The sequence below is a fragment of the Moschus berezovskii genome, chromosome 11 (genome assembly GCF_049115385.1).
Source record: "Moschus berezovskii isolate FMDL1 chromosome 11, NW_MosBer_1.0, whole genome shotgun sequence".
NCBI classification, from domain to species: domain Eukaryota; kingdom Metazoa; phylum Chordata; class Mammalia; order Artiodactyla; family Moschidae; genus Moschus; species Moschus berezovskii.
In genome coordinates, this window is record NC_142470.1 from 81,454,919 (window position 1) to 81,472,620 (window position 17,702).

The 17,702-nt window shown below is 35.9% G+C and overlaps 1 protein-coding gene across 4 annotated transcripts in view; it reads right to left on the reverse strand.

Moving 5' to 3' along the window:
- CAMKMT (calmodulin-lysine N-methyltransferase) overlaps positions 1-17,702 on the reverse strand; it is a 437,120-nt gene that overhangs the window by 398,422 nt on the left and 20,996 nt on the right. For all 4 annotated transcript variants that reach the window (XM_088841508.1, XM_055399991.2, XM_055399990.2 and 1 more), the window contains exon 3: positions 12,235-12,299. In XM_088841508.1, coding sequence (XP_088697634.1) covers positions 12,235-12,299 — 65 coding nt within the window. The remainder of the gene's footprint in view (positions 1-12,234; positions 12,300-17,702) is intronic.

Sequence of the window (17,702 nt, forward strand, 5' to 3'; positions counted from 1 at the left end):
AGTCACCCTAACTAAAAGAACCGGATCTGCTTCAGTCTCTTGCCTCTGACTACCCAAGGCTCATACTCTCCAAGGACTATCCAACCTTGACAGACCAGTTCCTGAGTCCTATGATGGAGAATCAGCATGAAATGGGGGAAAGGAAAGAGTTATGATAGAGACAAGAAAACTGCTTTCTAAAGTTTTTTGTTTGATTGTTTTGTATGTAGAAGTGCAGAATCAGTATCAATATAGAACAGAAGAGGATGGAAGAAGGGGGGAAAAAAAAGAAAAATTGCTAAAGACTGTGTTGCTCTCAAGTCACTTAATCAAAAGAAGTAAAATACCCAAGTTATTTGAAAATACTTTTGTTGAATGGACTTTAGACTAGTATCCCCTTGAGACTGAACCAGAAAGGCCTGCAATCTCCCGGGTTATACTTTATTTGGGAGAGGAAAAAATTAACAAATAGCTAATATGATATGATACAAAATTCAATGCTAAAATTGTAGGATATAAACTACAAATCTGTAGGACTTATGAGAGAAAGATCCAAGGAGGCAACATGAATCAATGTTCCCCTTCTCATCATTATAATTTCTCCTTTAAAGGGATCCAGGGCACAAGTAGAAGCAAAGAAGTCATGGTTTATATAAATTCATGCTATCTCTCAATCATACATAATAGCAGTACAATAAATCCCCACTAAAGTCTGATTAAGTTGTCAAACATTAAAGTAAAACCTAACTCCAAGATTGATCAAAATATTACTTGCCTTTCTTTGACTATCACAATTAAAAATGATGCTTAAGTTTTAAGTCCAGGTTCTACTACATCTTTCAGTCAGGAACTATGGGAGCCCTGGGAAATGACAATGACATGGCAACGACACAAAAGTCTGGCTCCACCACCAAAGGCTTCAAACAAACCATGAATTTGCCACCAGGAGCAAAGACTCCACCTGATTCAGAACAAGCAGACTGGGAGCACGTGCAGCATCTCCAATGTACAGAAAACATCCACATTTTCCAACACACATACACAGACCGAACGATCGGGAACTTCTCTTAATTCCTTCTATGACTATCCCCACTCCCCAGGATATAACACAAATACTTAAGACTCAAGGCTAGGAGTAGCAAGTGAAGGGTGAGAGAGGAGAACACAAAAGAGAAGAGGAATTTCCCTGGCATTCCAGAGGTTGGGACTTCGCTTTCTAATAAGCGGGGTACGGGTTTGAACCCTGGTTGGGGAGCCAGGATTCCACATGCCTTGGGGCCAGAAAATCAGAACATAAACAGGAAAAGAAAGACTGTAACAAATTCAACAGATGACTTTAAAAATGGTCCACATTAAAAAAAATTTTTTTTATTAAATTAAAAAGATATACACATACAAATACTAAATTTATTCAATCATCAAATACTTGATGGAAATGGAAGCAACCTAGATGTCCATCTGCAGATGAATGGATAAGAAAGCTTTGGTACATATACACAATGGAGTATTTTTCAGCCATCAAAAAGAATACATTTGAATCAGTTTTAATGAGGTGGATGAAATTGGAGCCAATTATACAGAGTGAAGTAAGCCAGAAAGAAAAACACCAATACAGTATACTAACGCATATATATGGAATTTAGAAAGATGGTAACCTGAACCCTGTATACGAGACTGCAAAAGAGACATAGGCATATAAAACAGTCTTTGGGACTCTGTGGGAGAGGGTGAAGGTGGGATGATTGGGGAGAACGGCATTGTAGCATGTATATTATCATAAGTGACCAGTCCAGGATCGACGCATGATACAGGATGCTTGGGGCTGGTGCACGGGGATGACCTGGAGGGAGGATATGGGGAAGAGGAAGGTGGGAGGGAGGTTCAAGAAAGGGAACACATGTACACCTGGGGCGGATTCGTGTCAATGTATGGCAAAAACAACCAATATATTAATGTAAGGTAATTTGCCTCCAATAAAATAAATGTTAAAAAAATAATAATAAAATAAAATTTAAAAAAGAAATTAAAAAAATAAATTAATTAATTAAAAAGATATACACATACAAATATTAAATTTATTCGATCATCAAATATTTTATTCACATCAAGCATTCACAGAGTGTGGCAACACATATAGGCCAAACAAATGTCCAAATATCCACTATCCTCTGTGGAAAGACTGTCCAAATCCACACTATTTTCCTAAAGACAGAAATACTCAGTTGAGCTTCTTGTGTGACTAATGCTTATTTAAGCAATTTATAAATACCACTATAGCCATAAGCTTGAGAAACACATTGAGTACTTTAGAGAAAGGGATATGTAAAAAACACAAATCAGTATTACTACTGTATTATTGTGCAAAAAGCAGCACTTCTCAAAAAAGAAAAAAAATTTGAAATAAAACCCACATTTGGTTTTAGACTAATAAAAGACAGTGCATTCTTTCACCCCATCCTTGCTCCCTTAAATCTCCACTCCATTAGATTGTCAACTACCTTTCAGAAACCCTAGAGAGACCATTTTCCAGTGACCTTTAATCAGTCTCTTCTGAGACACAATCCACTGGACAGAATTCTTTTCCATTTGCCAAAGTTATTTTCTTGCACTCCAAGTTACCACTTTTAGTTTCAATTTCCACCATGAACTTTTAAAATTCATTCCTCGTCATTTTGGAGAAATGCTACCTTTAAGAAATATAGTAGAATAGGCATAAATTCCTGTGTGACTGTTTACTAAATATTAATTTTTAAGCAAGTTATTTTTATCTGAGTATCAGTTTCCCCACCACTTGCAAAACTGTTCAGAAGACTAAATGGGAAGAATATTCACAAAGTCCCTAATACTGTAAGGGATGCAAAAAAAAAAAAAGTGGTAGCTATCTGAAAGAAGATAAAGAAGTACTATTCAGGATTTGCTAGGAGGAGGAAGGCTTGCTTGGCACATCCTCTGCTAAAACTTGAAAGCATATAAATTAAGCACATCCCTTCAAATATAGAAAGGTGGGGGAAACTAGCAGGTTTATAACAAAGACATAAACTACCTTCTGGTATTAATACCTTGGTTAAGTATTAATACATATTATGAATCTAGAAAGGATAATAGGGTTTATTTCTGTCTTTCCTCATGATAGCAGCACCTTCTTTTATCAAAGGAATAATTACAACTCCATAATTTTTTATTTCAAATAAAAATTTTTAAAGTGAATTAAAAAGAGATGTCTTCTAAATGTTCCTTCTGTGGTAAATAGTAAACAAATGCAGAGGACTCTGTTTATGGCTTAGGAGCATGTTTACACAATATTGTGTCAAAAGAAAAAACTGCCCTGACAACTTGGCGGAGAAGGCAATGGCAAGCCACTCCAGTACTCTTGCCTAGAAAACCCCATGGATGGAGGAGCCTGGTGGGCTGTAGTCCGTGGGGTCGCTAAGGGTCAGACACGACTGAGCGACTTCACTTTCACTTTTCACTTTCACACATTGGAGAAGGAAATGGCAACCCACTCCAGTGTTCTTGCCTGGAGAATCCCAGGGAAGGGGGAGCCTGGTGGGCTTCCGTCTATGGGGTCACACAGAGTCGGACACGACTGAAGTGACTTAGCAGTAGCAGCTGACAACTTGGAGCCAGGAAGTCAGACAATTGGAAACATATAGCTCAGAAAACTACCATCTAGAGACCTAACCTACACAGACACACACACACAGCAATTCTCAAGACGGTCTAAGAGCCAAATCCCTCTAGAAGTCTTTCTAATAATGAAGGCTAGACACACACACACAGCAATTCTCAAGACGGCCTAAGAGCCAAATCCCTCTAGAAGTCTTTCTAATAATGAAGGCTAGACACACACACACAGCAATTCTCAAGACGGCCTAAGAGCTAAATCCCTCTAGAAATCTTTCTAATAATGAAGGCTAGACACACACACACACACACACTGCAATTCTCAAGACGGCCTAAGAGCCAAATCCAGACCAGTGTTGCATACTATCACCAGCTCCCCACTCTCAGCTGGGGCCTCCTACAGTCTCAACTGTTGGTTGCTCAGTTGTGTCTGACTCTTTTGCAACCCAGTGGACTGTAGCCTGCCAGGCTCCTCTATCCATGGAATTCTCCAAGCAAGAATACTGGAGAGGTTAGCATTCCCTTCTCCATTGGATCCTCATAGTCTCAGGGCTGCTGACCATTACCTACGCCTGCTAACTGAACCTTAAAATTTATTTTTCAACAGAACTTATAAATTATCTACGCTCAAGCTCGATTTTCTTCCACTGACTGAGTTTTTAACCTCTTTATACTCCCACAACCTAATATAGGCCTAGAATGGTTTTGATCTTTGACTTCTTTCAAGTGTATTGGGGGAATTAACAGATTAATATCTAACAGTGATATGAGTTCCTTGGACAAAAGTACTATTTAAAAATAATATACTTTATATTTTTTCAGTAGTAAAATTAATTACTCCTTTTTCCCACAGTATTGTCCTAAGCATTTTGAGATTTTATCACAGCTTTCAGGCAAAAAAAAAAAATTATCACTCAATTTGGAAATTAAAGAGTATTCACTTTTTTCAAAATAAAAATGACACTGCCTAATACAAGCCTAATACAATTTAAAAAAATCAAATGCTAAAAAGTATAAAGAAGAAAGTGATAATCATCCATAACTCCAATACCCCAACAAAACACTGTGAACATTCATACACCCTTTCATACTGCTCATGGGGATCTTAAGGCAAGAATGCTGGAGTGGTCTGCCATTCCTTTCCCCAGTGGACCACGCTTTGTCTGGACATGACTTGGCGACTGAACAACAACACTATGCATACACATACCTACTTAATTAGTATATATGTACTTTACAGAAATAGAACCGTATTCCCTGTAGTAATTTTCTAACCTAATATGCTTTAAAGACCTTGTACAGCTATAAAATATTCCATTTCATGAAATATCCATAATCAACGAGTCATCTAAAATTAAAGATTTATTTTTTTCCAGTTATTCATTGTGCTATAATGAATTCCTTTACATTCCACCTTTACATTTTGGTTTCATTATTTCTTAGAAAAAGAATTATTAATCAGATGATATGGGTACTAAAAATTATGAAAGATATTGCCAGACTGCCTCTAGAAAAGTAGAATCAATTTACCCTCCCAGCAATGGTAGATGAGAATGCACATGTACCTGCAATTTACTGATTATCGTTTATCTTTGCTCATCTTCGCCAATTTAATAATTCTCACTGTTTTAATTGCATTTCAATACTTCTTTACTAGTAAAATAATCATCTGATGTCTTTATAGAGCATTGGCATTGTTTTTGTGAATTAATTTTTTCTAATTTTCACTGTGCTTTGTCTTTTTCTTATAGATCTACAGCCTGCTTCCGCTATTTCTTTGTGGGAGTTCTTCACACAATAAAGAGAATACATCTTTGTCCATGTATATGTCATAAATAATAATTACCAGTTTGTCATTTCTCTTTCAACTTTTTTGCTACTTTTTGAATAAAGTGACTTTAAATCTTTATTTAGTCAATCTACTTATTTTTAAATTCATAGGACTTGGGTAACACTTAGAAAGGCCTTACTTATTTCAGTATCTTAAAAGTATTCATCTGAAATATCTAGAAGTGTTAGAATTTGTTAATTAAATATTTAAGCTATCTTAAATTAATTTTGGTAATTACATAGTACAAAGGAAGAAATTTGATTTGTTATTTTTTTCTAAATTCCTAGATAATACTATTTATTGAAGAATTCATCCTTTCCACTCCCACTGAAATTCCATCTTTATCACATAATAAATCACATATATTTTTGTCTTTCTGAAGTTTCTTTTCTAAAACACTGATTTACATATGTATTTCTACAGTAATATTATACTTTTCATAATGTGACTTTGCACTATGTTTTCACGTACAAAATAACATAAAACATTAAAACACAAAAATATTTCCTATTTTGCGTTATTTTCTAATATCAAAGATATTGAAAAGGTCTTAGAATAAATGAGACATATTAGTATTAACAACAAAATACTAATACAAATATTACCTACAGTTTACACAGTATTTTCACACTACCTCATGCGACGAGTTGACTCACTGGAGAAGACTCTGATGTTGGGAAGGATTGGGGGCGGGAGGAGACGGGGACGACAGAGAATGAGATGGCTGGATGGCATCACCAACTCGATGGACATGAGTTTGAGTGAACTCCGGGAGTTGGTGATGGACAGGGAGGCCTAGCGTGCTGTGTCATGGGGTCGCAAAGAGTCGGACACGACTGAGCGACTGAAGTGAACTGAACTGAACTGAATATTATGTTTACTACACTAAAAGGTAGCTATTGTTTCTTATTCAATTGTGAACAGTTAAGAACTGTTTAAAAACTTGCCTACAATCACACAGCAAGTAACTGGCAGAGCTAAAATCTCAGCTTCATATTCCAGAATGCTTCCATGACCCCACTAAGTTAAAAATAGAGCAATTACCCACAAAAGCCCAAAGTTCTCATTTTTTAATCAAACACTCTTACCAAGAATATATATACACACCTACATAAAGGTATATATGTCTACATACATAGATATAAACACAATATGCCTTTATTTGAATGAGGAAAAACTTTAAATCCAATCTGATACTCCTGAACCTGAAATAATTCCACCAATATTACAGACCTTAACTACATAACACAATAAAAATGAAAGAGAAAAACTAAAAATTTGGATTGTATTTCCTAAGAGACAGTCAACTTTGGTCTCCCAAATATAGGTAGAAATTGAAAACATCTTGTATTTCAACAAGAATATTTGCTTAATTACTAACCCAAAATAGATGAGTTTTGGATACATCACAAAACGGGTCCCACTATGAGACCCCTAGAAAGAACCAAGAAGCAGGAAACTACAGCTGTGTGCATTAAAAGTCCAGGTTAGACCCAGGATTTGTTGAGGAGAAAAAAAATCACCATTTTTGCATGTAAGAGTATACAAGGTAGAAAGTCTATAAATTTCTCTAGGTTGATGTCATGAGACATCAACCATCACAAGGTCCTGTTGTGTAGCTCAGCAAGGAGAAAAAAAATTATTTCAAAGAATAGCAGAAGGAATGTTACCAATACATTTCTCAAATTTAAGTGGCATTGTTGTGCTAGCCAGGACTCCTGATTCACACTAGATTATTGTAATAATATACAGTAAATATTGACTTCCAAAGCCTTAATGGCTTAAACACATTATATTGTATATATTGTATCAATAAATTGTATGAGAAGTATTAATCATCTGTTCATGCTGTCAAAAGGACAATGTGATTAAAAAAAAAAAAAAGAGTTCAAATAAAGCAATTATATTCCCCACACTGAAGACATTTTACAGGTAGCAAACAGTTGTACTATATACTCTGTAGTAAAATTTGGATTAAGGGCTGAAGAGAATCATTTTTTAAAAAATTCATTTCAGTGGAGGAAAGAGAAGAGGTGGAGAAAGAGAAAGTGCTTTCAGAAGAGATACGGCATGATGGGGTTTCTTTGATTGGAGGTCAGGGACTGGCTGGAAAGGAGGCTCAGCCCGCAGAGAAAACAGAAGCCAGAGATCTGCCAAAGAGTACTCTCTTGTGACCCAAGGTATCTGTGTGACATGTTACATGAAACACAAAAGAAGCCAGCACCTCGTCTGAAGTGAAGGATGCATCTTATACTTCTCCCTAGGTAGCTTGATGGCATCTCTTTCCAGGCACAATGAATCAATAGCAGACACAATCTTTCCACAAAGAAGCTTTAAAAAGATGTTCTGAAGTACCAGACTCCAAAGACAAAATATGTATACCTATCCCTAGTTAGAGGCAAGCAAAAAAGAAGTTTGACTTTCAAAATAATGTTTTTCACAACAGCAAATATAAGTATATAAAAATAAGACTATGGTCATACCCTATAGAACAATGAATTATTATGCAGTAAAGACTGTGAGATTCATTTTAATTTCTCCCTAAAACATTCAAAGGAATTCAAATACTGAAAGGATATCTCAAAAACATAAAACACTTTGCAAGTCATACATTTAAAATAATAGAGGCAAACATAAGGAATATTTTCTTTTCTAATATATCACCAAATAAGAAAATATCTTGAGGTTTCATTTATTTTCCAAAATTAAAGATTTTTCCAAATCTTTTTGATGAGAGTACAAACAACTTCAAGCAGTAAGACTGATCCTCTCCTCTTTGAAAATTTATAATGAATAAAAGCATTACTTGTTTTTGAAGTTAACTGGAAATTGAGATTAATGGTTCCAGTAAACACAAATATATTTTGTATATATTCTCATATGTATGTTCTGTATAAACATGTACAGGGGGTTGTAACTATAAAGTACTTTAATTAAATTACGTTTTTTATTATCGGGAAGTTATGTTAACCCAGAAACTAATCCCTGAATAAATGGATACTTCCACCTACTGGTTCTCTCATGGTATATTAAAAACGTTTTTCCTCATCCCAAATATTCTTCAGCATGATAGTAGTGTTCTACCACGGTGATGATTTAGGAACTGTTTTTCCTGTATAGAAATTTCTCTATAAAGATTAACAAGACCAAAAGTATTCCTGTATTTAAAGCTAGAAGTATGAAAATCAAACTGATACTTATAATTAAAAAATGAACTAAACACATCAGTCAAGAAAATCTATTTTTATTAGTGAATTGCTGAATATATTGAATATATAAGAAATAAACCAGAGATAAACAGTTAAACATACATTTTTCTAGCACAGGATGAAAGCTTAGGCTTACTATTCAAGTTATTTATTCCAATTATATTGAGCTGTGAGAGAGACTTGTGATTGTAGCGCCCTCTGCTGGGCTTTTCTGTCACAAACTCAATCTAATGTCATTGTGCCTGCATGAGTAGCTCAGTGGTGTCCAACTCTGCGACACTGTGGATTGTAGCCCGCCAGGCTGCTATTTCCGTGGAAAGTTCCAGGCAAGAATACTGGAGTCAGTTGCCATTTCCTACCAGGGGATCTTCCCAATCCAGGAACTGAATCCATGTCTCCTGTGTCTCCTGCATTGGCAGGCAGATTATTTAGCTCTGAGTCACCTGGGAAGCCCCTAATGTCACTGCTGCTGCTGCTGCTGCTAAGTCACTTCAGTCGTGTCCAACTCTGTGTGACCCCATAGACGGAAGCCCACCAGGCTCCCCCGTCCCTGGGATTCTCCAGGCAAGAACACTGTCACTACTACAGTACTATTAAATATTTGAGACATCAAGTGAAAAACCACTTTTTCAAAACTTGATCACTTTAAACCTTGACAAAAATTATATGAGTTATAATCAAGACTTATTTTAACAGGACTTTACCAATTTTACATTAAGTTGAAATATCATTATCGATTTTTCTTAAAGAGTAACGTAAATACTACAAAACATGCTTTAATAAGTTTTAATTTTATCACCTTTTCTATTACTTAGAAGTTACTGAATTATTACTTAGGCAATACATTCAGGTTTTTAAGACCATATTTATGACAAAACATTTTAGTAAATTACTATTTCTGTAATTTGATCTATTTTTCCCACCTCGTTCAATCAAAATACTTTACTTTTACAACATCAAGATAATCCTTGATAATACTATCTTCATTATTAGAAAAAAACTGCAAAGCTTTAGAGGTACTCATCACTGTAACAATAGATTCATTTACTGAGTATCAATTATGAGGGATGTAGTATGTTATACACTTCAGTACATTATATCCAGTTCTAAGAGATGAAAAAAACTGAGGCTCCTGGAGATAATATAAAATGACTTGAGATTAATTTCAGAACCAAGAAACTAGGTGATTCTAATTCCAAAGACTCAAGTCTTTCTACCAAACAATGGGCAGCAGTGGAAAAAAAACTTAACCATACAATATCTCCACTTGTCAATGCAACAACTTGAGGAGGAGGGTAGGTGCAGACAAGTTGATGGGAAAAAATGTTTGAGAAGTATATATATATTATTCATATACAAAATAATAGCTTAGACCTTAAGGAAAAATTTTTTTTTTTACATAATGCTGCCAGCTAGTGGCCCTATTTCATACTGAGCCACTGGGAACAATACTTGATTTTCACATTACCAAACCAAAAATCCATATTCAGGACTTCCTGGAAGTCCAGCGGTTAAGACTCTGCACTTCTGCTGCAAAGGTGCGCGTTCTACCCCTTCTTAGGGAACTAAGATCCTGTATGTCATGTGGCATGGCCAAAAAACAAAAAATTTTTTTAATTCACATATAGCATTTTAGGATGATATTCCTAAATTATACATGCATAAGCCTGACCTGCTTCCCTGGTGGCTCAGATGGTGAAGAATCCGCCTGCAATGCTAGAGACCTGGGTTCGATACCTGGGTTGGGAAGATGCCCTGGAGGAGGGCATGGCAACCCACTCAAGTATTCTTGCCTGAAGAATTCCCATAAACAGAGGAGACTGGCAAGCTACAGTCCATAGAGTCACAGAGAGTTGGACACAACTGAGCAACTAAGTACAGCAAAGCCTGACTTAATGATATTTTACATTATCAAAGAACTAAAGGAGAATGTCTCAACCACCGTTAGCATTCCTTACCCAGACCCAACCAGTCCATCCTAAAGGAGATCAGTCCTGGGTGTTCATTGGAAGGACTGATGTTGAAGCTGAAACTCCAATGCTTTGGCCACCTGATAGGAAGAGCTGACTCATCTGAAAAGACCCTGATGCTGGGAAAAATTGAGGGCAGGAGGAGGAGGGGACGACAGAGGATGAGATGGTTGGATGGCATCACCAACTCAATGGACATGAGTTTGGGTAGGCTGCAGGAGTTGGTGATGGACAGGGAGGCCTGGCGTGCTGTGGTCCATGGGGTCACAAAGAGTTAGACACGACTGAGCGGCTGAATCGGACTGAACTGAACCCAGACCTTGCCCCAACCCCCAGTAAAAATATTGGGAAAGAATTCAGCCAGCATCAGGATATAAAAACTAAAAGGTATGCCTATCACTGTCCACAAAAAATAAAATTACATTATTTTAAATATTTTAGGATAATTTTAGGATATTTAGACTTCTTAGTGACAAAATACATAAATATTTTTCCCGGCAATCAAAAGCTTGCCATAATGTGGGCATAAGAGCAAGATTATTGCCTGAGTATTGCTGGACATTATTCTATGCTGGTCTAAAATGAGTACTTCTTGGTGAATATGTTATTTTAGTTCAGACAATAAGTGGTTACAGATATAAAATTTCTTTGGAGAAGAAAAGCACTTGAATATAATTTTTACATTTAAAATGATCATATTTCATTGATAATCCACTATCTTAAAGAAAATAGCCTTTGCAGTACACAGAAAGAAGCACACAGCCTCTATCATGGTATATCGTTTAATACCATGATATAAAGATATTCTTGCTCGATTTCTATCATTGTATGACATTATGATTAAATGATTTTCTCAGCGGAGAAATCCATCATGATATAATTAAAGGCTTAGATCAAAAGATAATATATTCTATAATATTATAATAATGAATAAAACAAAAATATTCCATTAAAGTATATTAGCGGCAAGGAAAAATGTTCTGGGTTTATTCTCCAGTGAAAGAGAGAATAAGCAAGAAGTGGAAATGCACACACCCAAAACACAGCAAAGAAGGGAGAGACAGCCCCTCTGTTGGACGGATTAATTGAAAAGGTCAAAATGGAAACAAGAAACAAAAGGGATAGTACTAGAGAATCCAGGGTTCCTTCTGCCCTATTTAGTTCAATCAAAATAGTTTAGTTTACTACATCAGAATAATCCTTAATAACATTATCTTCATTATTAGAAAAAACTTAAATGCTTTAGAGGTACTCATCACAGGTAATAATAAAAAATTTCATTTACTGAGTATCAACTATGAGGAATGTAGTACATTACACACTTTATATACATTATATTCAGTTCTAAGAGATGAAAAAGAATGAGGCCCTGGAGACAATACAAATTGCTCAAGATTAATTTCAGAACCAAGATTCAAATGCAGGTGGGTCTTTCACACACACAAAACTGCCAAGTATAAAAACTGCCTTATAAAAACTGCCTTATTATGCAGTTAAAAACAGCAGGCGTTTCTATGATACACCGACATACATACACTAGTCAATAAACACTGAAAAAAAAGATTAAAAATTGACTTTTAAAACAGTAAAATTATTTCTATAAAGTAAGTATATAACTTACAGACATTTCCTGTATTGTCAAAGCTGGTAAGAACATCTTCAACATTCAAAGATCCACTATTATGCCTAGAAAGGAATAAAGCATTTTCTTTAATGACTCTGACATATTAACATTTATTAATTATTTAAAGCTGAGACTATATATTGTGATATACTGAATGCTAACAAACCTTTCCATGTTGTGTTTTTAAAGTATTTCTACCCACTAGCTGCTGCTGTTGCTGCTAAGTCACTTCAGTCGTGTCTGACTCTGTGCGACCCCATAGACGGCAGCCCACCAGCCTCCCCCGTCCCTGGGATTCTCCAGGTAAGAACACTGGAATGGATTGCCATTTCCTTCTCAAATGCATGAAAGTGAAAAGTGAAAGTGAAGTCACTCAGTCGTGTCCGACTCTCCTGGACCCCATGGACTATAGACTACCAGGCTCCTCCGTCCATGGGATTTTACAGGCAAGAGTATTGGAGTGGGTTGCCATTTCCTTCTCCAGCTGCCCACTAGAGGGAGAAGGAAAAGAACAGACTAGTCTTTGGTATATTTAATGCAATGACATTTCTTGATGATTAATCTACATTTTAAAGTACTAATAAGGATTTTATTATTTTAATTATATAAGTGAGATAAATTATTTACCTTTTTAGAGACAACAAAACTCTACACTTTGAGAATCTAAAACTAAAAATAAGTAATCAACCTCCATAACCACACTCCATAACACATAATTTCCTCTTTAATGACCCAACAAATTCAGAACTTTAGTCACAAAGAACTAACCAACTTTCAAGTCTGCACATTCCATTTATAGGGAGTTCTAAGTGCCAGGGGGCAAATGTTTTGTATCTTGCCCACTGATCTTAATTCTGTTCCTTTTCATCTCTCTTTACTTGATGGCCCTTTAAATATTTGATAACTGCTATTTTACTAATAGTTATAAAAGATACTATTCTCCATAAACAAATGAACCCAACTGTCAATAGGTCATACAGTCTGAGTTACTTTTCCAATGGTGATTAAAAAAAGTTGTTGTTAATACATCTACAATCTTCTACGTGCTCCCCTATATAACTTACAGCTGTAGTTCTTTAGGATGTCATAATGGTTTACAATAAGCATTAATAATTCACAATAAAATTTACTTTATCAACACTACTTTGTCCCTAAAACTTATCATGAATGATGCACACTGTTATGGACTGAACTGTGCCCCCCACCCAAATTCATATGCTGAAGCCCTAACTGCCCCACATCTCTCAGAAGGGCCTTCAAAGAAGTAATCAATTAGGTTAAAATTGGGTCATTAGGGTGGGCCCAAACGCAAAACAACTTTTGTCCTTACACAAAAAGGAGATTAGCACACACAAAGACAACAAGGCATGTGCACAGAAGGACACCCACGTGAAGAGGCAGCAAGAGCGCAGCCACATCCAAGTCAAGGAGGCCTTGGATGAAACCAAACCTGCAACACCTAGATCTAAGGCTCCTAGACTCCAAACTGTGAGCAAATAAACCTGCTGCTAAAGCCATCCAAACTGCAGTGTTTTGTTCTGGGAGCCCTAGAGAGCTAATAGATACAGTAAGAAAATACACGTCACCTGCAATACCCTTCTCAGAAGAACTTTTTATTTCTATCACAGAGACCTAGTTCTTTCAAAGAGTGATGAAGGGAGAATGCAGAAAGTTATCTGCAATGACTATTGGCCTCAACAGTATCATAACCTAAGGCAATAAAGCTATCAACCACAAATCCAACTTTCATCATTGGTACGAAGATTTTGAATCTTCTCTGTGGATGCAAGATTCTAGAAGAGGTTATTTACGCTAACATAGAAAAAAACCACAGCACACATGTCAGAAGAGAAAAAAGAACAGAGCATTTAACATCTAAAACACAAGATGAAGCTATTAAAATGACCAGCAATACAGCATAGAGCTCAATTTTTATTTTTTCCTAAAGATCAAAGCAATATATAGCTTCCTCAAGGAAAAACTGCCCAGAATCCTATCATGCAGAGATAACCACAGTTAATAGTTTGGTATATAGCCTTCAAATTTTATGCTATGTCCACAGACCTGTCATTAAATAGCAGAGCATATTGTCCATACTATTTTGCGATTGTACTTTTTTCATTTAACATAAAGTTTCTCACATTATTAAATATTCTCCTGCAACATGATTTTAATGGCTGCCAAGCAGTCCAATAAATAATTGCACCACAATTTGTTGAACCAACATCTTATGTTGGATTTTTAGATTATGCCCACTACTGTACTTTATGCATATTACTTCAACCAACATCCTTGTAGAAATAGCATTGAGATCTTTTCTGATTATTTCCTTAGGATAAATACCTAAAAGAGCAATTGCTTTATGGTCTAGTTTTAATAAAGAGAGTCTCTCATGCACTTTATCTCTCTCTCTCTATCAGGATGAAATAAACATTTGAAAAGAAATCTGAGACAAGAGTAAAAAAAAAAAAGGCACATATATTTTGCAACAAGTTAAATATTTCTAAACAGCAGAAACTGGGATAATTAAGGTAAAATACATGTTTAAAAGTTAAAGGCAGTATTCAAAACAGAAAGTGACACAAAACTCACCTTCTTGAAAGCCAAGAACAGAAAGCCAAGAATCCTTATTTGTTGAAGCCAAGAACAGAAAGTAAACCCTGTGACATTAAATCGAATCAGGGATTGGGAAACAGGAGAACTAATCCCATACCTCTAAAAATTTACAAGAAAAGCAATTATCTATGAAGTTGAGAAACCCTAAAAGATGGCATCTCATGAAAGAAAAAGGTCAACAATCATTGTCCTCAATGGTATAAAGATTAGTGCCAATTGTAAGAAAACTACCATGGACATAGTGTGGTATATATTCAGTTTGATTATTTCAAGTTCCCTTTCCTTTGCTCCAAACCCAAGGACTGTTCTTTGTTCAGAATCATCTACTTTATTCAGGCTTCCCTGGTGGCTCAGGAGTGCAGAAGTCGCCCAGGTTCAAGACCTGGGTCAGGAAGATGCCTAGGAAAAAGAAATGGCAACCCTGAAAAACTCCATGGACACAGAAGTCTGGCAGGCTATAGTCTATAGGATTGCAAAGAGTCAGACACGATTTAGCAATTGAACAACAACAATAATATCTAATTTATTCAAGTGTCAATTCTATAAGATCTTATCTACCCTTAATCTTTCAACTGTTTACCTAAGCAGGTATGTGGTTGGACAGTCATACCTACTGTATTGGAACTTTTCAACTTCTCAAGAAGGAAGGGAACTTCTCAAACTTCAATCTTTCCATTACACTGATAATTAATGTTATATAACGATGACAACTTTTTGCTAACACAGCCAAGATATAAAAAGTTCACTCCATGTTTCTCCTAAATTCCAAAGCTTTGTTTCCTAGGTCTTTAACCACAAAAAAGAAATGATAATTACGTGACATGATAGGAGTGTTAGCTAATAGTATGGTGCTAATCATTTTGCAATATATAAGTGATTGAAGTCAATACAGTATATATCTTAAATTTACACAATGGTATATGTCAGTTATATCTCAATAAAAATATGTCAATATATGTCAATTATATCTCAATAAAGCTGAAAGAAAATTTACCAGTAGCCAGTTTCTTCCTCCGAAAGTCAACCAACCTTTTTTACAAGCACCTAAAGCTATGCTAGAACTAAGGACCTTTGATTTTTCCCAGGAATGGCCCATGGAGTAAGAAATAAGGAGCAAGTCACTGGGGCAAATAATTATTTGAAGAGCAAAAAAAAAAAAAGTTACCAGAGAAAAATTTGAAGCCTACCTGCTGGCTCAGATGGTAAAGAAACCACCTGCAACACAGAAGACGTGGGTTTGATCCCTGATTTGGGAAGATCTCCTGGAGAAGGGAATGGCAACCCGCTCCAGTACTCTTTCCTGGAGAATTCTATGGACAGAGGAGCCTGGCGGGCTATAGTCCATGGGGTTGCAAAGTCAGACATGACTGAACAACTTTCACTCATAAAGGTACAAGAGATTGAAACTAGAGGTTAAAAGTAAATGAGGGCTAAATATGGCACCATAACGCACAAACAGCAAATGAAAAAGAAATAGATACATTGAACTCGAACAAAACTGAAAACTTCTATATACCAAAGGACACTATCAAGAAAGTGAAAAGATAAACCAACCACAAGATGAGACAAATTATTTGCAAATTACACATCTGATATGGTTCAAGTATCCAGAATATATAAAGAACTCTCACAATTCAACAACAGAGAAAAACAACCTTAATAAAAGTGGGCAAAGGACTTGAAGAGACATTTCTGCAAATGAGATATACAAATGGCCAATGAGCACATGAAAAAACGTAAAACATACTTAGTCACTGGGGGACTACAAATCAAAACAACAGTAAGATATCACGTCACACTAGAATGGTAATAATAAAAATAATAATAATATAGGAAAAATCATAGGAGCTTGCAAGGATGGGGAGAAACTAGAACTCTCTTATATTACTAGTAGGTAAAATGGCACAGCCACTGCAGAAAACAATTTGGCCATTCTTCAAAAAGTTAAATAAAGAGTCACTATATGACCCAGTAATCTTGCCCCTCAGGAAACACCTATGAGATTTTAAAAGTTATATATTCACATATAATCTTGCCCCTCAGGACACACCTAAGAGAATTTAAAAATTATATATTCACATAAAAACTTATACATGAATGTTCATAGTAGCATTATTTTTCTCTACCTTTAAAAAAATTTTTTATTTTATTTCTGGCTATGCTGGGTCTTCATTGCTGCACGTAAGCTTTCTCTAGTTGTGGCAAGCAAGGGCTACTTTAGTTGTGGTGGGCAATCTTTTCATTGTGGGGGCTTCTGTTGCTACAGAGCATGGGATGTTGGCATGCAGGCTTCAGTAGTTGGGTATATGGGCTCAGCAGTTGTGGTTCACAGGCTGTAGAGTGTGGGCTCATTAGCTGTGGTACATGGGCTTAGTTGCTCTAAATCATGTGGGCTCTCAGTTCCCTGCCTAAACCTGAGTTCTCTGCATTGGCAGGCAGATTCTTAACTACTGGATCACCAAGTAAGTCTCTTAGTAGCATTATTCATAATAGCCAAAAAGTAGAAATTACCCAAATGTTCATCAACTGATGAATGGGTAGACAAAATATGGTATTGTCCATACACTGGAATATTATTCAGCCGTAAAAAAGGAATGGAGTATTGATATATGCTGTAACACAGATTAATCAAAATACATTATGTTAAGTGAAAGAAGCCAAACATGAAAGGGCATATATCATATGATTCTACTTGCACAAAATGTCCAGAATAGGCAAACCTATATAGATAGAAAGTTGAAAAGTGGTTGCCAGGAGGAAGAGGAAGGAGTAAGACGGAAAGTTACTAGTAATGGGAACGGGGCTTCATTTCATGGTGATGAAAAACTTTTGAAATTAGACAGTGGTGA